General features: G+C 37.9%; 1 protein-coding gene across 1 annotated transcript; it reads right to left on the bottom strand.

The window, feature by feature from the left end:
- Positions 1 to 890: 890 nt before the first annotated feature.
- Positions 891 to 24,038, bottom strand: CCDC34 (coiled-coil domain containing 34). The gene is made up of 6 exons (XM_036428503.2): positions 23,635 to 24,038; positions 18,295 to 18,430; positions 9,421 to 9,528; positions 4,251 to 4,409; positions 3,630 to 3,771; positions 891 to 1,442 (listed from the first exon to the last, which is right to left on the bottom strand). The coding sequence occupies exons 1-6, from the start codon at positions 23,973 to 23,975 to the stop codon at positions 1,228 to 1,230; spliced, it is 1,101 nt and encodes a 366-aa protein (XP_036284396.1). The 5' UTR covers positions 23,976 to 24,038; the 3' UTR covers positions 891 to 1,227.
- Positions 24,039 to 25,376: the final 1,338 nt, after the last annotated feature.

Genomic DNA, 25,376 nt, shown 5'->3' with positions numbered 1-25,376 from the left:
GCTCTCAACTTAGGTAAAATATCACTTATCATTGAATATTAAAATGCAATGTACTGATAATCACAGTATATATTTGTACAAAATACAGCATATTATTAGTGTCTCAAGATTACTACCCTGTTTCCCCGAAAATAAGACAGTGTCTTATATTAATTTTTGCTCCCAAAGATGTGCTAGGTCTTATTTTCAGGGGATGTCTTATTTTTCCATGAAGAATACTGTACACATTTATTGTTAAATGAAAATAAAGAAAATTTATTACCTGTATACAGTACGGTAGTACGGTAGTTGTCAACACAAACCAGACAAACTGTGAGTCCTACAGTATCAAGAATTGACTCATTTATTCAATGACAATCATGTCATCATCTTCTGGAACATCATCATAACAATCCAATTCCTGAATTTCCTGGTGAATTTCTTGTGACTCCATTTCTTTCAGAATCAGTGGACCAAATCTCTCATGTTTAGCAATAGCATTCTGAGACAGAGCCGAGGGGGGGGCCTTATTTTCAAGGGGATGCCTTATATTTCACTCAGAAGGAAACCTGTAAGTAGGTCTTATTTTCGGAGGATGTCTTATTTTCGGGGAAACACGGTAATTATCTAAGATCCAGAGGACAAAATTATGTTTTTAAATTTCCTTTCAAAATCCCAACCCTCATTTATTATAAAACTGCCTTCAGCTGGTTATTTAAAAATATTTACATCGAGAAAAGCCATCAAACAAAACTACTTTTGATTACTGTAAGATTCTAACACTTTCATTCTTCTGAGTTATCTTGAGCACCCACTTTAGAAGTGCTTGTTTGAATTATTTAACCTTAATCTTATTATGTTTATAAGCATAAACACAAATAACAGAGTACAAAAGGACACAAGAAATATTGTTGGCTTTATTGGTATCACAGTGGTTTGATTGATTGATTGATTGATTTTGGTATCACAGTGGTTTTAATCCAAGCTGAATACAAACACAATTGTTAGTCAGACACTTATCCTTCAAAACAATATGACAAGATCAACCTTGAAGCATTTAAAAATGTGAAAATGTGTAAAATATCTTCCTTAATAAATTCTAAGGACTTTATATATAAATGCAACAATTTGAACTTGTCAGTAATCACATCAAATGTTGAACTACCAATGAGCAGTTAAAAAAAAAAACACACTTTTGATTTTTAAATTAAATATCTACAGATAAAAGCATGCAAATTCCCACATCTACTATCTTTGTATTGTGCACAGAGTTCCAAGGCAAAGATTGTTTCTGGCTTTATGAATTATCAGAGATGAAGGCCTGTGTGGCTGACTTGTCACAGGCCTTTTAGTCTTTTTTCCGGATAGATCCTTGGCTTCTTTGGGAGGAGGCATATGAACTGGTTTCCAGGGAATTGGATTATAGAAGGCTGGTTCTGGATAAGAATTTCCATTGTAAAAACCTAAATTATTAAAAAATCAGAACAAAACAAGAAAAACAAAACTTGAGACAAAAAAAACTAACTGGTTATTTTTAAATTCCTAAAAAAATGTTAAAATATCAAAAGGGCAAAAATATCATTGATAAATCAATTTGACTCAATTAAAATGAACTGTTGAATACTTCCCAATAACTTTCCAAATACAGTAAATATTGCAGTACAAATTAACATGTAAATAATAATTCTAAGAGTCCAAAGAAATGTTAATGTTAAAAATCTATATTAAAATTTTACTAAGATTTTAAGTTTAGAACCTTTAAACTGAACAAAATCTTCATTTTTCTACCTGAAACTGGAAAATCACTGACTGTATACTAGTATTTTTAATAATAAATCACTAACTAAACACTAAAGTTTCAGAAAAAATCTCACATTGCATATGTAGCTAAAGTGAGTCAGATTCCTATTTAGAATCACTGAAATTCTAAATCACTGTGGTTCTCACCAGTTTCTCAGTGGTTAAAGCATTGGCCCGCAGACTGAAGGGACTGCAGGTTCAATTCCAGCCCTTCTATCACATCAGTATTTCTCTCTCTCTCTCTGCCCCTCCCTTCCACTCTCTCTAAAGATCAATGAAGAAAATACCCTCAGATGAGGATTAACAAACAATAATAAATACATAAATTGCTGTCACACAAATTATTAAGATTTCATAGTATCACTGTAATTTTTATTAATTATGGAATGTACTATTGGTAGGATGTTATAGGAAACTATGTCCCCTAACTAGTAATTCTGGAGGAGGAACATTTTGTTAACCGGATTCAAATCCTGCAGTCACTATATGCACATAAATTCCTTTATTTCACAATTTATAAAAATGATATGGGCATTAAGAATAGAGATGTAAGGGCATTTACAGACAAATATGATGCTTATTAGAATAAAACTCATTAAAAGCAACAAAAAAAAAACATTATTTTAGCAATTCACTTCTAGTCAACATGTATATTCCCTCCTAAAGTTTTATCTTAACTGCCCAATTGTTTGGTTAAAACCACTGCTTATCGCAATTTGATTTTTTTTTTCAGAGAAAGAAAAACCATGGGGCAGACCGTGCTCAGTAGCTATAGAGGATGACCTCTGTGACATGTAGGAGAGGCCCGATCCTGACAGCAGGAATGTGTCATTCAGACACTGGCAACCCACTCGGCCTGCATAGATATGTCAACACACACTTCACCAACATGGTCAAAACAAAGTCTGGAATATGTTCTATTGTGTGAACAGAACAGAATGGGGGTATTTTTAATAATAAATCACTTAAACAAGTGAAGGCAGCTGTCAGCAGGGTATGAGCTTCCAACATGAAGCACAAAGAAAAACATGCACCACCATTTGTAATCAGACCAGCCTGAAGGCCAATCAGACCTGCTTCATGTGCTGTCTAGTACTCCACCTGCAGAAGGAATGTGTCAAACCTTTGGGAGCTCTGCCTCAAAACGCGTTAGAAGAAGGGGAGGGAGGAAAACTCACCCCTTAAAAATGTCCGTTTAAGGCTTTATAATCCAAAAAACATGAAAATGTCACTTGTTTCTTTTTAAAAATTTTTTTATTGTTGAAAGCATTACATGTCTTCCTTTACCCTGCATTGATGCCTTCTAGTCCGCACCTGCCCCCCGCCCCAGGTCTCACTACACTATTGTCTGTGTCCATGGGTTTTGCATATATGCATATAAATTCTTTGACTAATCTCTTCCCACCCACTCCTACCCTTCCCCTCTGATAGTCAATAGTCTGTTCCATGCTTCTATGTCTCTCGATCTATTTTGTTCATCGATTTACTTTGTTCACTAGATTCTACGTATGAGTGAGATCATGTGATACTTGTCTTTCTCAGACTGGCTTTTTTCACTTAGCACAATACTCTCCAGGTCCCTCCATGCTGTCTCAAGGGGTAGATCTTTCTTTTTTACTTTGCAGTTTTGCAACTATTGCCTTTAAATATATATCTAATTTATACAGAATGACAATAAATGTGTAGTATTCCACAGGAACATGGTGTATTATAATATAATCTTCCAGAAAATAGTTATTTGAAAGAAAAATGATTTTTACACATTTCTATTTCTGTCAAGAGAAAAGATAATGTATAATATTTACTTCTGCAAGTCATATTTATGTAAGCCACATAACATAAAAACCAACCTGTAAGTTTTCCATTGACATAACCATAGCTTTTTGCAGCTGGACGAGGTTTATTTTTTGAATTTTCCAACCATTCCTTAAACTTTCTTTCTGCTATTTCTTTCTTTTCCTGTAATTCAGCTTGACGTTGTTTTTCTTTTTCCTTAAAATGACAAGACCAAAGAATCTCCAGGGATATTCTGTAACTAAATATTGTACTGACTTTTCCCCAGCAGCTTCCCACCCAATGGCTTACTGATGATAAGTATTAAATCATATTTCTCTAATTTAAGAGCAAAATTAAACATGATCAGGGATATGGTATGGAGACATCAAACCCAAGAAGAAAAAAGCAATTTACTGTTTTAAAATAGAATAGTAATTTACAATGTAATAAAAATACCACCAAAATTTAGCATTAACAATGATAAAATGTTTGAACCTAACTGAAAAAATATCAACAGGCTTATTAACATTTATCAACCTAAGAAAAACCAAACTGCATAATCATTTCTAAAGCTTAAGAATAGTATAATAAGTAGGGATAGCTTCATGTATTTATTTTATACTAAGATAGTGCCAATTTTCTATTAGAAACTTATATTACAAACACCAAGTAATGCATTCTAACTGGTTAAATACCTTTTCTTTCTTCTTCTTCTCACATTCTTCAGCATTTTTTTTCTTTAACCATTCTTGATATTTTTCTTTTGCTTTTTCTTGCAAATGTTCTTTCTCCAGTTCCTTTGCTGCTTTTGCTTCCATTTCTTTATTAATTTTTTGTTCCCTTTCTTTCCTTTTCTTAAATAAAAGTAAAGGAATTTTAATTGGAATGTTTGTAATTATCCTCATATGAGGATGGAGTATTATCTACAGTAATCTTCTAAATTTGTGTTATTTCTTAAAATAGATGGTAACATAGTAGTTGACACTTACATGGTTTGTGAAAATATATAACATACCTGCAATTACCTGGTCAATTTTAGTTTACCAATTTGGCTGTAAGATTAATTATGGCAGTAAGAAAATCTTGTTCACCAAAGTATACTCAGACCTTGAGACAGTGCTGAGTAAACAATACATGCTCAATAAGGATTTGAATAAATTAGTGAACAGAAATTATAACCTGTTACATTGCTCTGAATGTTTGTTTTTTAATGGATGTTTACCCTCTAAAATAGGAGCCACCAATGTACACATTCTTGGACAGTTTGACAATATGAATACTTGGATAAATCTTCACCATTAGTGAGTTACAGAGAACAAAAAAATTGGCCCACTAAATATTGCTATAGGAGCATATACAGACAAATCTTTGGCTATGTAATTCTATATAAGACCAGAAGTTAGCAAACTATAGCTTGAAGGCCAATTATGGTCCACCTGTGACCTGTCACCTGCATTTTTAAATAAAGTTTTACTGAAACATAGCTATACCCATTTATTTACATATTTATTGTCTATGGCTGCTTTTGTACCACAAAGTCTAAGGAAATAAATTTCTGTTGTTTCATACTCATCTTGTCGTGTTTTGTTATGGCAGTCCTAGTAGGCTAACAGAATAAATAAGCTTATAAAAAAGATGATAAATATCATTGGATCTCAGGGAAATGAAAATTAAAATGACAATGACGTATCACTGCATATTGACTGAAATGATTTAAAATGAAACAGACTGACAATGTAATGTTTGGCAAGGATGTGATGCAATTGGGATTTTCATACAATAGTGGTGGGAATGTAAAATGATACAAGCACTTTAAAAAACAGTTTGGCAATTTCTTGTAAAGTTAAACACATACCACACAACCCAGCAATTCAGTTCCTAGGCATTTACCCAAGATAAATGAAAACAAATGTCTACAAAAAGACTTGCACATAAGCTGTCATAGAATTTTATTCATAATACCCCAAACCAGAAACAAACCAACTGTACATCAACTAGTGAATGGATAAACGATTTGTGGTATTCCATAGAGTAGAATACTACTCAGCAATAAAAAGGAACGATCTGAATACATAGAACAGGGAATTTTAAAAACAGAAGAGTACACCTTCTATGATCTCATTTATATAAAATTCTAGGAAAGGCAAACCTATTCTGCAGGGACAGAAAGCAGATCAATGGCTTCCTTGGAGCTGGGACTGGTTGGGAGTGGGGAGCAGGAAATGAACGCAAAGTGGCAGAAGGGAATGATCTGAGTGATGGAAATGTCCTGTGTCCTGACTGTGCTGCTGATTATACCGGAACATGCTTGTCAAACTTCAAATCAGCATATTTTGTTGTACATAAATTATAGCTCAAAGAAGATCTTCACACACCAGACAGGCTCTCATAGGATTAAACTAGAGGAGAGAGAATGGAGTACCCTTCAGTTAGCACCAGGAGAGCATAGCCGGCACACAGGGAGGTGCTGAGAGAGAGGCCAGCCACTAAGTGGCTTCAGCTTTTCTGGCATTCCAGTTCTACTCCACACAGAGCACAACAGTAAATCTTCCCTTTGCAAAGGATGGAGCCCTGAAAGAACCTCTGCTTCTTGAAACTGGAGGAAACTAACAAAACAACTGGCTAAGGTTTCTGAATCCCTACGCTGATTCCTTCAATAGTACCTGGCACACAGGAAAAGTGCAGAATGCATGAAGGATACACAGATAACAATGTTACCAATCATATGCTTTGTTGACCCAAGTTAATTTTTGACATTAAAAAAATCAGTTTCATATTTTAGAAAATTAAAAATAATTTCATTTTTACATAACTTTTGAAACCATGAAGTTTAGTAAAGACCCTTATACAAAATATGTGATAACATACTGCAAAAACAAATCTGAAAGAACGAATTAGTATGACAACATAAATGCAAGAGTACCAGATGAGAGAAGCCATTTATTTGAAACAGATTTAACAATTTACAGTCATAGTATAAGAAACTGGCATTGCTAATGGATACATAAATCCCTTTTGTCTGGTTTTTTGATAGAACACAGTGAAATGACTTAGAGAAAATAACGCCACAGACCCAGCTAAAATGTGAATGGGGCTGGAGGCAGTGGAGGACCACACACCATGAAATGTAAACAGAGGAGGAAAAAGCTAGATGCCAGACAGAAAGAGAAGAACCAGGAGAGCAGTCTTTACAAACAGAGGTAAATGTAACTAAGACTGAAATAAGAAATCTGAGAGGTTTTAAAGGAAAAAGAAATTTGAGTAATCAGTTATTTCTTAACATGCACAGGACTTCTGCAGAATAAGTAAACTCCATTTCTCAGGGTTCTTTTGTGAACTATTCCCAACCTTGTGGAATCCTGCTTTCAATAATTAGTGATTGATGTCAGGGCATGCCATTTCCCTCCAGAAGAAAAAATTTTTCTCAAATAATTGGATTAGATCTACTGCCACTAATTAACACACAGAATATATCATCTCTCAGCAGTATCTTACATTCTTAGACAAACAACAACTATGTTTGATTGGCATGGTAAAATGAGTTTAATGGAGTTAGAAGATAAGAGAAGCTTTTAGAGGAAAGAGCATGCTATTATTGTAGACATGTAAAACTCTTTTATTTTTCAGTTATTTCAAAAAAGTATCACCCAAAGCCTGGTAATGGTCATATAGACTTGTTTTGATCTTGGCACTGATTCACAAGGAGCTCTTTCTTGTTGTTTTATGGAATGATGCGAAATTAATTATAATCAAGATATACTTCTGAAGAACAAATACATTTATGGCTAAACACACATATGTCTAGCCAATTTCCTTCTTATTATACCTGGAGGGAGAAAGCTACGTCATCTTCAATTTGCTGAAATGATTTACTAGGTACTCTACTAATATCACTGGGCGTTATAACAATAATTAAGGACAAAAATCTTATGATTAAAAAATTTAAACTTTGCCCTACAATTTAAATATTTAACTAAATTCTTAAAATTGGACTATAATTTAAAAAGCAGTATCAATCTACATATACACAAGATAACAAACTGACAAGTATTTACAGAATTTTTAACTTGTGATCCAATACAAGATTGTATTAAAATTTAAAGATAATACCATTCATTTATTTGTTCATTTATTCATTCCAACAACAAAAGTCTACTGTATTATAAAGCATTATATTAGATATTGTGATTAATTAAAAATATAAACATTAATTCCTATCCTTAAGTCTTAAAATTACCAAGAAAATGAAGATACGTACACAATACAAAATAGCAATAAAACATATACATGACACAACGTATACATGACAAAGTGACAAATGTGAACAGGATTCAGGAAGGAGTTTCTAGCATCTGATTAGCGAGTGATTCCTGTAAGAGGAAATGCTTTGAGTTGGGTAATGAAGGGAAAGGTAAGGTGGGGGATATAATGAGATTCCAAGCTGATAAAATATCATAAAAAAAAAATGGGAGTGAGAAACAGAAGAAAAATGTCCTTAGCATTTCTCATGAACACATCCCTGGGGCCTGTGAATTTTGAAAGCTCAAAATTTTGAAAGCTCAAAATTTCTCTGAAATCTATCATGTCAAATTTATGTTCTCTTCCATTAAGTATCTGTGCTTGCTTTACCAAAAAAAATTTTTTTCCTCTCAAAATTTTCCAGTAAAACTAATACTCCAAGAAGACTGGCTATGTGAATGTTGAGTATACTCCTAAAAGAACACCAGTAAGAATCAGCAGCAAAGAATAAGGAAACCACAGGCAGGGGGACTCTTTCCCCCTCCCCATGTGGGAATCTCCTTGTTCTTCAATAAATTTCCACCTTTTCTATAAAAAACAGGCAGAAGCCGAAACCGGTTTGGCTCAGTGGGTAGAGCATCGGCCTACGGACTGAAGGGTCCCAGGTTTGATTCTGGACAAGGGCGAGAACCTTGGTTGCGGGCACATCCCCAATAGGGGGGTGTGCAGGAGCCAGCTGATCGGTGTTTCTAACTCTCTTTCTTCCTCTCTGTAAAAAATCAATTAAATATATTTTAAAGAAAACAAAAACAAAAAAACAAGTAGAAGACATGACACCAAGGGCAGAGAGGAAAAGGTCTTTAATCAGGCAGGCTAGAATTGTTAAAATGGTATTCAGAAGACAGTGAGAAATCACACAAAAAATATATATTTTGAATTGGGAAATGACATTTGACTGTTTCAGCAAGATTAATCTGCCAGGAACACAGAGTATGGACTCATTCCTTCAACAAATATCTATTGTGTCAGATACTGATCTAGCTGCTAGAGAACTGGACAAAAAAGAAGCAAAAATCGATGTCCTTATGGAGCTTACATTCCAATATGGGAAAATAAACAAATAAACAACACAAGTTGAAAGATGTAATGAGACCAGACTGGAAGAGATCACAACAGGAGTGACTGTAGAGGAAAGGAAGGGATGACGACAAATGACAGAAGAATTCTGATTATGCCCACGTGACTGAGGTGACAGCAGTACCAATAACAGTAATCGAGCAGTTAGGAGAAAGGTTCTATCCAAGGAGAATGGGCAAAAATTGGTTGTTTTAGATTTGCAGGTTCAGAGGTGAAACCAACCGTAAGTCGTAAATCCAAGACCCCAGGAGGTCAGTGTAGAGGTACAGACTTCATGATTACCTGGAGACTACATATGGGAAAAGAGAGAGAAACAGAGAGCAAAGGGCGGAAGACAGAAACTTCATAAATGTCCGTGAGTGTAGGGGGGAAAAAATCAGGTCAGAAAAGAAAGAATCTAAGAGAAAATAAGAAAAACCAAGGCAATGAGGAGTCACAGGAAGAACACTTAGAGATGTCAGGATGTATGAGTGCAATTTTTCTCCTCACCTGTTCATTCTTTTTCTGAACCCATTCCTTGTGCTTTTCCTCAGCAATTATCTTTCTTTTTTCACGTTCTTCCTTTTCTTTTATTTTTTCTAGCTGCTGAGTTAATTCCTGTGAATTTTATTCAAACAAAAGGCAACTTATAATAGGACTCAAATCACATATTTTTTAAAATGTTGAGGTTAACCAAATTAAATAAGGACATAGTTTCTTTTATAGAAAATACACCATTAGTAACAATAACTTGCTTAAGTAACTAGTCTATGATGAAAAAAAAGCATTGGTAAAAAGTATAAGTCATTTTTTAGAAATGCAAATAATTGCTTGGCAGCAAAACACTAGTTCCTTAGACTAAACTTCGGCTAAATTACCCTCATTGAAATCAACTTTCCCACACATAAGTTTTGGCATCACTGTACACTCTTGGCAGAAGCTCAAGGGAATTGCAACTTTTTTTTACAGTTATAAAAAGCTTCCAGATTCTTGAGGGAGATAAAGAATAGGAATTAAATAATCCCTAAATTTAAAATTTTAATTCAGTCATACAGAAGGCATTCAATTTTCTTTAGGGGGAAAAAAAAATCAAGATTTTTTTCCTCACTCATTTTATAGCTGCTGGAGTGTAACACAACACCACATTCATATCCCATAGGCCTTGCTGTCACTGGAATCTACACGTTTGGGCATTTCCTCAGGAGAAAGAATGTGGAAGGTATAGATAGCCAAATAAAACTACAAGCTCAGTGCCACCAGTCTGTCACTCATCAGTTAAATTACTGCATTAATTGAGAATGCTGTTCAAACTAGACTCCAAGGACCCTACTACCATAATTATTAGTTATTTTTCTTCTCTCTCCTTAGATACTAATAATCAGATACTTTTATATATCTTCCACTGGACCTCATTCCTCCTTCCCTCCATCCCTTTCCCCAAGACCTATCTACAATATATACCTGAGTATGAGTGGGAGTGGAAAGGACAAGTTTGCAGCTCTCAGACAGTTTCAGTGTGTTACATGACATGGAGATAAAACCCGACACCAAGAAAATATGGTTTGCACTTTAGAACAACTGATGCACAGGATACCTGTCTTCATGCGCTAGCGTCCTATAATTCTACTGCATAGAAAAGAATTGCCCTCACTTAATTCCAACTTTTAAACATCATACTCCTGACAGCCTCCAGAGTAAAACAGACATCTTGGTTTCAAAACATTCTTCATTACCTCTGCAGCTGCTATTCCTTGATTATTCACTTAATACATTTTTTTTTTATTGCATGCCCATTAATAGATATCATGAACTGAGACACAGGGATGAAATTCCAGAAGTCTCTGAACTAATCTCCTATATATACACAAGAATTGAGTACTACATTGTGAGGTATTATGTATAAGTACAGAAAAAGGGGAAAAAAATGGAAGGGAAGATGAGAAGAGAAACATTGTAGGCCAGAGTGGTCAAATATGAGCACTATAAGAGGGACAGTGAGGAATTGGCTTGATTAGAAAAAAGATTGGGGGTGATGGGTTGGTATAGGGTAACTAGGTGGGAAAAGCTCTTTTGAAACAAGCAGAGTAAACTGAACACTATGAAGCCAGAATACATGGCTTAGAAATCAATGATAAAGGATAAAACTGCAGGGGTCAGAACTATTCTGAGGGAGACTGACCAGGACGTAGTCACAGTACATGAGTTGTAAGAGAAAGGTATGGACTTGAGCAAGGAAATAAAAAGGGGAAAAACATGTCTGTCTGTCTGTATGTACATATGTGTGTGTGTGTGTGTGTGTGTATGACAGGCTGCATACAGATCTAACAATCATATATCCAAAATTTCCCCATTTAGTCCTCAATTTTATTTTCAAGAAAAGTAATAATTTAAATATATAAGTAAAAGATGATTGATTATATTTATGTACCCTTTTAATCTTCTTCATAAAAGAACTCAAAAAATCAGAAGAAAAATCAGACTTTGTGTTCCTATTTTATGGCTCACAAATTTTAGTTAATGTTGACATAAGAGTTAAAGATAAAGGAAGGACCAAAAGTATGCAAAAAATCCTACCCCTGACCCAGACAGTGCTCTAATCTCAGGATGTCCGCTCAAGTACTTTGTGTCCGAGTCCCCCCCCCCGCTCCCCCCCCCCCCCTCCCGAATACGCATCACATTTGGAGACAGAACCCTCCCTTCCGCAGCTGGCTCCAGCACTCCCACCCTGAATGCCTCCATCTGTCCCCACCAAGCAAGTCTCTTCTGGACATGGCTGGAGCCTTCTCAAGGCCCCTAGAACTGGTACACCACTGAACTGTAACAGGATTACAGCTATGTTCCCACAGAGTAAATGCTTGATTATAGAAAACCAAAATGCAGAGAGGATCTTAAACAGCATTTTTATTTCAATAGTTTTTGTCAACTTTCAAAGACCGGAGTTTACTATTGAAGGTAACCATCACAAAAACTGACAGTTTTGAATTTCAAAAATTCTGTGTCCCACCCTATTCACTAAAGGCTGATGAGTGAAATAGCCAAAGGCAAACTCGGGGAAAATGCCCTTGGATTATTCACAAACTGGATAATTTCTATAATTTAGATCAGATTGTACTAAAATGCTAAAGCAAATGTTAAAATTTAGAATTAACAAAGGCCATAGAGAATTCAAGGCAGTCTATAAAAATAATTTTTTAAATAATAAAAATTTAAATAAAATTTATACGATCTACAAAACCAACGTTAGTTTTTCATAATACTAATATTCAACATTTACCATATTTATCATCTTAATTTTGATGGGTTAAAATAATTTAACTCAATCTTATAGAGATGTCTGAAACAAATCTAAATGTCTGTTACTGAAATCAAATATATGAGAAGGTATGTCTTTTTAATAACCAACTATCCCTTAAACTTTCCTTTAAGTTATTAAGGAAAAAAAAATAAGAAAGCCAGGGTCAATTCAAATTTAAATACTAAGTCTAACGCATTTATTTCTAAAATACATCTTAGTATTGTGGAAAAAACACATTAAATTGAAAGTCAAAAACTAGGATCCAATCCCATCTTTGCCACTAACTAAAAACCTTGGCAAAGTTACTTTCTGGCCCCTCATGTTTAACAGGGATTTGAGATGAATTGTTCCTTATATAAATTGTACTTTTAATGATAGGATTTATAAACAAATTAGAGAATGCAATAAATAAGAACAAAAAGTAGGGAAGCATAACTTATAAAATAAAACAAAAAGAAAGGCATGAAAAGAACATGAACACCACAATAGCTCAAAATAAGCTTATAAAAAAGTGAGGAGTTGGCCCATAAGTTATATTATTGGCATGATAGATACAATAAAATTCATGCTAAAATATTTTAATTGCTTTAGAGCTAAGTAATGATATAGAAGTTATAAGATACTAGTGGCCTCATGCACGAAATTCATGCACATTAAAAGGGAATTAGGAGAAACCAAGATGGCGGCATTAGGTAAACACAACTTGCTCTTTGCACAACCACTTCAAAACTACAACTAAAAGACAAAATGGACATCATCCAGAACCACAGGAAGGCTGGGTAAGTGGAAATTCTACAACTAGAAAGGAAGAGAAAAGCACACTGAGACTCAGAGGAGCTGCGGAAGTAAAGTGCAGAGGTACAGAGGCACGCACAGAGAGGGCTAGCAACTGAGTACATGGCAAGCTTTTTCAAGCCAGAGAGAGACACAAGCTCCCAACTACTCTGAACTCCAGTTCCAGGCAAGACTCTAGGAACCCAGAATCATATGGGGAGGAACTGGACTGTCTGGCTTCGGGCAGAACTCGAGAGTGGCTTTCTCTCAGAGATGCTTACAGTGATCAAAAAGGGACACTGAGACCTGGGGGCCTCTTAGGGCAGGGCTGATGGGAAGCCATTGCTTTTTGCTCCATCCTGAGACGCAGCCCCATCCAAACTGGGTGCAGAGGCTTTTAATATGAATGACTTGGTCCTTTGAAATCTAAACTTACCTAACAAACTGCAGCTGAGCCAGAGAGACCGAGAACATCCAAAAGAAGGTCCAATGCCCCACAGCAGCTTGCTTTGCTTCACAGCTGGGCCTCATCTGGGCACTTCCAAAACCCAAACAAAGAGGAATCTGAAGATCTCTCTGTAGCTCCTGCTGGGTGACCTCAGGCAGAGGCTAAATTAGCACCTCCTTGGAGATCCAAGAGCCAGTGTACCCAGAGGTCAGAGTAGGACCATCCATATTACAACTCCTCAGATACATAGGGAACACACTCAAGGGGCAGATTCAGTGAGCACAAAAGCTCCACTCTCATAAGGGTGTCTCCAGCACAGAAGTTCTCCCAGCGTAGACACAGCTGATCCTCACAGCCAATTGGCCTGGAGGTCAATTCCTCCCAGTGATACCAACAACGATCAAGGTTTACCTACAACAAGACTGTGCACATATCCCACAAAGGGGTGCACCAAGAGTGTCCACCTCAGGTAACTGGGGAGGCTGAGCCACTGGGCCCTATAGGTAGGTCCCCTACCACACAAAGCCACTCTATCAGCTCAGGGAAGCAGAGAAAATCTGGAGTCAAATAAACAGGTCACAAATGAAAGAAATGGAGGAAAGCAAATGAATGGATATAGAGTTCAAAACAATGGTTATAAGGTTTTTCAAGAATTTTCTAGAAAAGGCCGATAAATTTAGTGAGACCCTGGAGGATATGAAAAAGAACCATTTAGAAATTAAGCATATATTTACTGAAATAAAAAATAATATTCAGAGATCCAATAGTAGACTAGAGGATCACAAGAATACTTGAAATACAAAGGAGCAAAAACACCCAACTGGAAAAACAAAAAGAAAAACTAATCCAAAAATATGAAGATAGTGTAAGGAGCCTCTGGGAAAATTTCAAGCATACCACATCTGAATTATTGAGGTGCCAGAAGAAAAGAGAGAGAGCAAGATACTGAAAACCTATTTGAAGAAATAATGACAGAAAATTTCCCCCACCTGGTGAAAGAAATACAAGTCCAGGAAGCACAGGGAACCCCAAACAAAAGAAATCCAAAGAGGACCACCCACATCAAAATACATCATAATTAAAAGAGCAAAAGACAAAGAGAGAATACTAAAAGCAGCAAGAGAAAAACAGTTAACTATACCTACAAGGGAGCACTCATCCAACTGTCAGCTGATTTCTCAACAGAAATTAGCAGGCTAGATGGGAGTGGCAAGAAATATTCAAAGTGATCAATAGTAAGGACCTTATAATCAAGATTACTCTACCCAGCAAAGCTATCATTCAGAATTGAAGGTCAGATAAAGAGCTTCACAGATAAGAAAAAGCTAAAGTAGTTCATCACCACCAAACCAGTATTATATGAAATGCTGAAAGGTATTCTGTAAGAAGAAGAAGAAGAAAAAGGTAAAGATAATAATTATGAAAACAAATATCTATCAACAAGTGAATCTAAAAATTAAGTGAATAAAAAATAAGATGAACAGAATATAACAGAATCAGGAGCATTGAAAGGGAGTGGACTGACAATCCTCAGCAGGGAAGGAGTGTGGAGGATGCAGGAAGAGACTGGACAAAAATTATGCACCTATGGATGAGGACAGTGGGGGAGAAGGGCATGGGGTGAGGTGGGAACCACGTGGAGGAGAGCTATGGGAGGGAAAAAAGAGGAACAACCGTAATAATCTGAACAATAAAGAGTTTTTTAAAAAGGGAATTAGAGGAAATATTTTAATATTGCTATTTGCCCTTTCTCTATAATAGAAATGTCAAAGATGAAAGAAAATTTGTAAAATGTATATGAAAATCTCCCTCCTCTCAGTGTCTGGGGTGCGCTGTGGGACCTAGAGTCAAGTCCCCACCCATGCGTGTGCCTCTAAATGAAATCATGAAATCACTCCAGATCCAGACCCAGCCAGCACTACACCACCCCACCCCACCCCACTCCACCCCCCGCCCCAAGCCCTGCAGGGAGTAGGGCACAGCCTCAGGTCCCCTGGGCTGGAGCCAGAACAGGGTGGGGGTGGGGTGAGAGGGGGGTAATGGCCTCAGGACCCCTGGCCCTGGTGCCAGGGTGCATGGCCTCAGGTCCCCGGTCAAGCCCCACTAGGCAGGGGGGTCAGCCTCTGGCTCCAGGGCAAGGGTACAAGGAGTATTTGCATATTAGCTCTTTATTAAATAGGATAAGTATTGCCAATACTACTAAATACATGAAAAGGTTTTAATCTTTCAACCAATTATACTCTGCTACATGCTTAATCAATGTGCTAATCATTATATTAGTCTGCTCTCAAAACAAATCTTCAGTAGTTTATTATCTCCTTTAACTCAAAATAACTTTTACTGAGTGCTTTCTGTATAGTAGGCCATTCCTTGATGTTCACGGAGTCCTAACATAATCAAGTAAATACTGTTTTTCCCTTTCACCGGTAAAGAAATCTAGGTGAAGAGAGATTAAGAATTTGCCCAAGGTCCAAGTTTTGAATTCAAGGACAACACAATAATTTACATAACTTTTAAACACTTTACTATTGACTCTCTAACATTTGGCTTACAGATGAAGAGAATGAGGCTCAGAGAATCTTAAGTAATTTTCTGAAGGCCACAGAATTAGAATGGCAAGGCTAAAATTTCAGCCTTGTTCTGTGTGACTCCAAAGCCCAGGCTCCCTTATGAATTTCATTTCTTTTACTGTATGCTGACTCTAAAAATGACCTTTAGGTTCTTTTTTGTTAAATATGTTTTTATTAATTTTAATGAGAGGAAGGGAAGGAATAAAGAGACAAAAACATTCATGAGAGAGAAGTATCAATTGGCTGCCTCCTCTACTGGGAATTGAACCAGTGATCTTTTGGTTCATGGGTCAATGCTCAACCACTGAGCCACACCAGACAGGTAGACTCCTTTTCCTAATGTAACAAGTGACTTCTAGTGAGGCTAGAGATAAACATAAATATCATAAACTAAACTCCACTTTACCACTGACTCACTAGAGCAGTGTTTTCCAAACTGTGACTCTAAAACCAATTGAATAGGTTATAGCAGGCTTTTAAAACAACCCCAAAAAGGCCTTGACAGATGTGGCTCAGTTGATTGAGTGTTATCCTATATATTGAAAGGTTTCCAGTTGATTCCTGGTCAGTGCACATGTCTAGATTACATGCTTGATTGACGTTTTGCTCTCACATGTTTCTCTCTCTCTCTCTCTCTCTCTCTCTCTCTCTCTCTCTCTCTCTCTCTCTCTCCCCCTCCCTCCCTCCTTACTTCTCTAAAAATTAATTTTAAAAAAATTTAAGAATATAATAGGCTACCAGGTTTTGCAAAAATTAGGATATTTTTTCAAATATGTATGTGTGTGTGATATGAAGCAAAGTAGATTTTTCACCATGAACAAATATTTTGGAAACTACTGAGCTAAGTAATGGAGGGTTTGTGGTCTCAACAATACTAATGCTGAAAATAAGTGAAAAAGTTTTAGTGAGGCTGTGAATAATAATATCAATAATAAAATAATATCAGCCCTTTTTATACTGTCTCATTTAATCCTCAAAGAATCCTGTGACCCATATTATTTTAACCTCATTGTACAGATAAGAAAATTGAATGAAGCATAAAGTTTAAGTAAGCCTGCCTTACATAAAACCATATGGTCTTTCTCAAACTCTGTGGCCTTCTAAGAGGAAACAAATATTACTGTGCACTTTTCCAGGCATACGTCTGTATTTTAGAATACAAAGTATCATGAACAGGGAAAGAGCAGAAGGTACTGGTTTCTACAATCATTTAAATCATGCCAAGCCTCCTGAGTTTCAAAACTGATGTGGAAAATTTATTCCAAGGAAGACCATGGAGAGCGAAGTTTTAGTTCCAAGAATTTTTATGACAACATGATTACTAATAAACTTAAATATCCAACAATATTGAATCCATTAACTATATCCTTATAGTCAATAAATTTTAAATATATTTTAATAATCTTAGCCAGCCATTTAATAAAATGACATTGTGAAAATATTTAATGATACTGAAATATATTAATAAATGTAACCAGTAGAAAAAAGCAGGTTGCAAAAGAGTTTGCTCCTATTTCATTAAAAACAAGAAGTATCCCTCACCATTCAAATCTACTTGTTTTCTGTGATGGGAAAGGGGAGAATTCAGATAATGAGTCCAGATATGGAAAATACCAAATTATCTAAATATATTTGGCAGCTAGGTTCTAAAGAACAAACAGTAAGAGTTGAAAAAATGAGGGATTCGTGTGAAAAGGTAGCTCGATCATCTGAGCTTGGAGGTGAGAGTTCAGAGAGAAAAATCACTAATACAGAAATATCCACAAGCAAGGCAGGGAAGCACAGAGAAGTTGAAAACCTTTGAAAGCCCAGCAGATTCCAATCTCTCAGCACAAACTCATGCTAGGGCACAAGTTCTGAGTAACGTGGGTAGATTCCTATCTTTATTTCAATTTCTGTTTATCTTCTTTCCTAAAAATTGTACAAAGTATATTCAATTCAATTTACTTTAGTTAAATGTAGATATGGTGAAGCTCCATTGTATGTGTCTGTATAAATACACTTGCACATATTTAATTTTTAAATTATACAGAAGAAAATCTGGAAAGCTATACACCTTAGTATCAACAGTGGTTATCTTCAGGTAGTGAGATTAGAGAAAATTTTAATTTTTTAAATTATGCTTAGCTCTATTTTCCAAATGTTATTACAATGACCGTATATTATTTCTACAATATGAGTTATTGACACAAACAAATGCACTTTGTTTTGAGAGATAATATTAACATTTTAATTGCAACAGCAGCTCTCCTTTTTGAGCTCATGGATTAAATAGAGAGAATATTGTCTACTTTTACCTCTAGAGCTCTCTGTTGCAGGCGGCCACGTTCTTCTTTTTCTTTGCCAACAAACCACACTTCCCATGGTGTCAGGCTGCTCTTTGGTAAGCACACCTGTTTCTGTTCTTCTTGGGTATCTTTGGATACAATCACACTATTGCAAAGGAGAAAACACTCTGCAGCACTTGTACTCTTTGGCTTAACAGTCAAACTCACTTGGCTGTACAGTAAAAGAATTTAATAATCTATTTACAATACTGTAATTTTTAATAAGTAAATATATATATTACATATAAATATACATTTGAAAAAAATCACAAAAAGGAACTCCAATATTTGAATTAGTTTACCCATAAATTGCCTTTAAATGCCTTCACCTTCTAAAATTACATTATTTTAAAAATCTATTGGGTTAACAGACACCCAGTGCATTTGCTTCAATGACAATATCTTTTTCTTAAAATCTTATATCTAGACAACTAATTACAACACATGATCCTAATTAGATACTGGAGCAGACTTTTCCCTTCTCCTCCCTTAAATATCTAAGAAAAACTATCTATATATCTGTATCTATATACATCTATCTATCTATCTATCTATCTATAAATAAAAGGCTAATATGCAAAGTGTCCCCTCAGGAATTTGACCAGGAGATCGGGAGTTTGATTGCTGACTACCAAGGGGAGAGGTGCAGAACACGGCAGGTGACCAGCCGCAGTGGCTGGGTGCTGAGAGAGCTAGGGAAGGAGGAGGATAGGAGGCAGGGAGGTGGGGAACCTGATCAGCCCTGATCACTGCCCAGGCCTAGGGACCCTACCCATGCACGAATTTCATGCACTGTGCCTCTAGTGTACATATAAAGCAAATGTGTTAATAATTAGGGATCATGGGTGAAAGGTGAACAGAAATTCTGTAAATGCTCAATTTTTTCTCCAAATATAAAATTGTTTTTAAATAATAAATTACATAACAGTATATGGCCATTGTATTATTTTAGCATTTTAGTTGACTCCCTTTTGCCAGTTCTCAGACAGGGTGTGTGTATGACTCTCCATAGTGTGGTTATCTCTTACCAAGCTTACCATGTACCTCTCCCAGACTGTCTTTTCTGGGTCTGAGGAAAAATAACTACTTACTCAAGCTAAAGAGGAGAGGAGAGGGTAAAAACTCTAAGTACGCAACTAAATAAAGAACACAGGCTTCTGGCCAAATACACAAGCTTCCTAAAACAGGAAAAGCTGGTCAGCACCCAGAGAAAGTAGGTTTGTTCAGAACCCAAGGCAGCTCTAGATACTAGATTATAGACTCAACTCTTCATTCCTACTTCAGGCAACCAAATGCCTAACACACTGCAGTGAACAACTTTTCTACTTCACTGCTTCAGCTTACTTGTTTTGTTCTGCTGCTATTTCTCAATAGGACGGAATTTTTATTCAAGGGAAAAAGAGACACAGATGTGTTGTTTACTTCTTCTATGTACCTTTCCTTCTCAGTCTTATAAAACAACCTCATTGGTTCCCACAGTTTTAACAATCTCTATGTGAGAACCAGTTATTCCAGACCAGGTCTTTCTCCTGAGCTCCAGGCCTTTATTTCCAACCATCTGATAGACAGCTCCACTTCACTATCAAACTCAATCAACCCAAAACAAGTCTAATCATCTTTCAACCTGTACTCACTATCCTTCCTCACCAAGAAAAATTGTACTCCTTTTCTTACAATCCTACCTCAGTGAAGGGTACCACCACCTCCCCAGGTAGCCAAGGCAGGAACCCAGATCTGACTCCTCTTGCCCCCCCTTCCCCATCTCCCACACCATATAACCACTAGTTATGTCTATTCCAATTCTTCCCATTTTCTCAAGCCACTGTCTGGATATAACTGGTCTTTCTCTCTCCGTTGATAATCATTCTCCACACTGTTGCCAGATTCGTGTCCTTCAAACGCATCCTTCTATCATGGCACTCCCCATCACAAAGTCCTTCAGCGGCTCCTCTGCCCACAAGATGAAATTCAAACTCCCGATGCCCATGAATTGGCCCTATCTTCCAGCCTCTTCTTTCACTAATGGCGGATCCAGACTCTACGTTTCAATCTTGTTTGAACTTAGGGAGACTGATGAGTGTGCCATGCTCTTGTGCTTTGCCCAAAACTCTGAAATTCCTTTCTTCCACCTCCACCTATGGCCAAAGTAAGGGCTGAGACATGGAAATAAAACATTTGGGGTGCATCTCTACCTGTTTCTTCCTAGTGTAATTTTGTAACCTCTTTAAGCCTCCATTTTCATCTGTAAAATGGAGATAACAGTGGCTACCTGCATTACTACTAGATGAGACCGCCCATGCTAAAGCACTGAGTACAGTTTGAGCACGCAGTAAACATTTGGTACATGTCATTTAGAAGCAGGAGGAGCAGGAGTATGGATAATTTCTACTGTCTCTTCCAGATTCAACCCAGGCATTCTATTTACTTACTGCCTTAGAGTGAAACTCTGCAAAAAAATCTGGACTAAGCATCTTGGGCTTTCTGTGGATCGCCCATTTCTGCCATAGGCTATGAATTCCTGACATGTCTTAACTCATTCTTTATTTCAAGAATCTACCTTAGGGCCTAGCATAGAGTAGGGCTCCTAAGAAATGTTTGTTGAGAGAATAAATTAGTGAGATCAGTGTTTTTTTTGAAAATGACACTTTAAATATTAAATTTTTTGCCTTAATATTTTTAACAAACATGTTCAAAATTTAGCTCTACCCATAATCAAGAAAGGCTTGATAAGCAGCTGTTTATGACCAAAACCTTTATTAAGACATGGGTTTCCTAATGGATAGTGATTTAAAAACCAGGGATAAAGCTCACTAAACAGCAGGCCCAATACATATAAACAAGACTCCAGGAAAATACTCATTCTCTTGTCTGAAGTCAACTGTGAGTTTCACTCAGTCCACTGAAAGGACAGCGCATCCTCTGAGCATGGCCCTATTTTCACCTAACATACCTTGAGTTCATATATATCATGTGCAGCTGATGCCTGAGTCTAGCTCAAAAAAGCCTTACCCTGTGAGTTTTGCCAGTCAGATCACCGTGGCAGGTGAAGGATGGAAAAAAGGCAACTCTACATTTACGCCCTAGTCACAGAGATTACCCAAAACCATGGCTGCTCACCTCATCCCATTCGGCCCCAAACTGTCCAGAGCACCAACTTAAGGTTAGCAGTAGGCAGAAGAAACGAAAAAAAATTTTTTTTCAATATATTATCCTTCCTGAGAAGAAGTGCTACATTGTCTGAAGCATTTGAAAACAGTTCCTGCATCTACAATTCCTTTGAATTATAGGGAATGGACTGTGATAAGGAAGCCAGCCTTGGCTCTAGATTGCTACCAGCTCATTCCGGCTTTGGCTAAGGAGATAAACATCTGTCCAGCTCCTCTGGTCAGGGCTTTGGATCTTGGAATCTAACGAAAGATCTCAGCAGCTGAGCTGTGGTTTTGATGGGCCAGCATTCCTTAGGCCTATGGCCGGCAAACTGCGGCTCGCAAGCCACAGGTAGCTCTTTGGCCCCTTGAGTGTGGCTCTTCCACAAAATACCATGGCCTGGGCGAGTCTATTTTGAAGAAGTGGCGTTAGAAGTTTAAGTTTAACAAATTTGGCTCTCAAAAGAAATTTCAACTGTTGTACTGTTGATATTTGGCTCTGTTGACTAATGAGTTTGCAGACCACTGCCATAGGTGGCTAAACTGTGTCTACGTTGTCTTGTTGATTAAGCTGATAAAGTATTTTCCATAGCCTTAAACTTTATTTTAAAAATATTTGGAGCCAGCTCAGTCCAGAAGAATCCCCACAAAGACCCGCATGAAAATGGACCCCTTAACAGTCTACTTCTACCATTAGTTCTATCAGGTTGATCACAGGCCTGCTTCTTGTTGCTACAACCAGTCTGAACAAGTGGCTTAACGGCTACTCTTACTGATCTCCATTTCCACCAATGTATTGATATAATACTTATTTTGCTTCTCATTCTTAAGGGTCTCACTGTTGTAAAACTGTGTATAAGAGTCACTTCATATGGTTCCATGTTCCCTTCACTCACTCTAGTTATGAATGTTTTATATGTAGGAGACTATCTTGATGCTTATACTTAAAGCATGGGTCTATATTTCTTAGATCTCCTGTACTACTATGCCTTACACTGATGGATAATCAGAAACCTGTAACTGTTTTCTGAAGATGACATCATGAACCTACTCCAGAATGGACCTGCATTGCTATCCCTGACTCCGAAAAACACATTCCTACAGGAATGGGCGATTTGTTCCTATTTCTACATATCCAGTAATAGGCCATCTGGTATAGGAAAGTGAGAACCCAATTGCTATAGCTTGGCACTAGGCCCACCCAGCTCTGCTAATAACTGGGTGTATGCCTTTGAATCAAACTTTTTATTTGTATTCTGAGCCACAGTTTTATTATCTGTAAAATGAGTGACTTGTTCTAGGCTTTAATTCCATCAGAGTAGAGACCATGTTTATCTCAGTTATAGTACCCAGTATGTAGACTAATATGTGACACAAACTAAATATTTGCCAAAGGAATAATTGTAGAAATAAACAAATTACGATGGTTTTCATAACCTCTTTGATAACAGTCTTTGATTCAGTGACTTCTATTCCACTGTTCAGTGCTCAGATCAGATCCAAGGTTGTCTCTGAATAATGAGTTTGACATTGTTAAACTATCTCTGCTTCATTTCATTTGTGACATAAAAAGTATACTGCTTCTGACAGTCTACTTCACTGGCAATCAGGTTTGTTTTGTGTTTTTTTCTCCCAAATAACTACCGGTACTACTAAGGTGCAGTGGACCACGTTATGGTGTTAAGAGTTTGGACAAGATGCTCAGCCTGCGTGCCTCAGTGGGCTATGAACCAGGGGATCACGGTTAGATTCAGGTCAAGGGCACATGCCCAGGTTGCCGGCTTGATCACCAGTGTGGAGCTTGTAGGAGGCAGCCAAACAATGATTCTCATCTCTCTCTCTTTCTCTCTCTGAAATGAAATTAAAAAAAAAAAAAAAAAAAAAAAAAAAAAAAGTTTGGAGAAGAGTTCTGGTGTTCACAATAAGATTTCTGAGTATTCATATAATTCCTGAAATGGTAGCAACATTGTGTGCGTTGGAGACTATATATTTGTATCTGGGGAGTGAGATTGTTGCCATCATCGTATTCTCGATCTGAAAAGGGATTAAGGATCACAGAAAACGTGAGGTCACTCATAAGCCTGGGTGCAGAAAGGAAGCAGGTACACAGGGGGCCTCGGGCATCCTGAGAGCGGCCGCACGGGCCCGGCGGCCTCGCTTTTACCTGGCGTGCCCCCGCAACTGCATTCCTCCCAGGCTCGCCCCCTGGGGCTCCGAGTCGCGGTCATCTTCGTCCACTTCTTCTTCTTCTTCTTCATCCGCCGCGTCTCCGTCGTCGTCAAACACGAAGCTCCGGTGGCCGAGCGGAGACAGCAGCGACCAGGTGGAGTTGCTGTAGCTCGGCGGCGGGGATGGCGAGCGCACCGCCTCCCGCCCCTGCCCGCGGGCGTCCGCCGGGAGCGCGGACGCGGAGCCCGAGGAAGGCCGCGACCGAGCGCTGCCGTCAGCGGGGAGCCAGGCGTCCGAGGGGGGCCGAGCAGCCGCCCACCGCCCCGCCGCCCACATCGGGCCCGCCACGTTCAAACCGGCGGAGCGGCGGCGGGGACGTCCTCTCCCAGCAGGCGCCGCGCGCGCCGAGCCTGGCCAATCAGGGCGGGCACAGGCCCGCGTTGCCTGGGCGACGCGTGGACTCGGCGCCGGCTTTGTTCCGGTTTCAGGCCGGGGCTCGGGTCTGCCTGCCGTTCCTCTGCCAGGCCCGCCGGCCAGGTCAACGCGCTTCCGCTAGCTGGCAGATCAGCTGTCAGATCGCGTCCCCATGACAACTTGAAGGGCCTGTCCCTTGTCTGCTGTGGTGGTGCAGGTCACTTTCTACAGGAAACAGTTTTCTGCTAAATAAGACAGATGTGGTTTTTTTTTAAATGTTTTTTTAATTGATGATGGTATCACATAATTGTCCCCATCTCCCTCCTTTCCATCCCAAACCCCTCCCCACGCATGTCCCCACCCCCCTGTTGTCCGTGACCACTGATTAGGCTCATAAGTATGCACACAAGTCCTTTGGTTGATTTCTCCCCCTTATCCCCACCCTCCTCTACCTTCCCTCTGAGGTCCGACAGTCTAATTTCCCAAAACAGATGCTTTTAAAGGGAAAGAGGCAAAAGTCAGAATTTCCTCCCTATCATTACAAGGTCACGATGATAAGCATAGGTTAAGATTTCTTTCAGTACACGGCCCTAGTGTATGAGGGGAGAAGAGGCGAACTTTACCCAACTGTTCAAGTGAGCTCAATTTAGGATAACTTTGTTGGAATTTTATTTATTTAGTTTTACTTTTTTGGTTAGCACCTCCTTTGCCTATCCATCCATGTGAGTGTGGGAGTCTCTTTGAACCCTCTAGTGTGCTAGGATCTGTGCCAGGCACTGGATATATGGATGAGTAAAATAAAAATCCTACAGGGACAAGGTCCTCATTCTCTTGTGAAAAAATCATACCAATCTTATGTGGAATGCGTTTTATGAGGAAAGAAAAAAATGTGGGACCTCAGGAGGAGCACTCTCTTAGGGACTGGGGATGGCAGAAGCAAGAGAGAGATGATAATATATCTGAATGCTTTTTTTTTTTCATGCTGACAAAACTGTACACTTGTAAATACAGCACACGAGATTTTTTACTGACTAAAGAGTGGTACAAAATCTTTGATGAAATTTAAATCTGGAACATTTGACAAAGGATAATTAAATATGGTAGAAATAATAGCAACCAAGGGGCAATTCAGAAGGCAGCAGCTATAATTAATAAAAATATGCCATATTAAACAGTTTAAATGAGTGCTAATTTTGCCTCAATATTCACTAAAAACAATACAAATGGAAGAAAATAGCAGCAACTTAATTGAGTAATGAAACTAATCAAAGAACAAAACTTAGTGGAGTTTTCATTCTCTACCCCAATTAGTCAATACCAGCA

The sequence above is a fragment of the Pipistrellus kuhlii genome, unplaced genomic scaffold (genome assembly GCF_014108245.1).
Source record: "Pipistrellus kuhlii isolate mPipKuh1 unplaced genomic scaffold, mPipKuh1.p scaffold_m20_p_9, whole genome shotgun sequence".
Taxonomy (NCBI): Eukaryota; Metazoa; Chordata; class Mammalia; order Chiroptera; family Vespertilionidae; genus Pipistrellus; species Pipistrellus kuhlii.
Note: the sequence above shows the minus strand (reverse complement) of the source record. Positions and strands in the feature narration are given on the sequence as shown.

Bases quoted from the DNA above. Each gene is read 5' to 3' on its own strand.
- CCDC34 (XM_036428503.2), bottom strand. From the start codon at position 23,975: ATGTGGGCGGCGGGGCGGTGGGCGGCTGCTCGGCCCCCCTCGGACGCC. The intron at 4,410-9,420 runs GTGAGGAGAAAA...CTTTTATTTAAG, and splicing joins TTCAGAAAAAGAATGAACAG to AAAAGGAAAGAAAGGGAACA. The intron at 3,772-4,250 runs GTATTTAACCAG...TGTCATTTTAAG, and splicing joins AGAAGAAGAAGAAAGAAAAG to GAAAAAGAAAAACAACGTCA.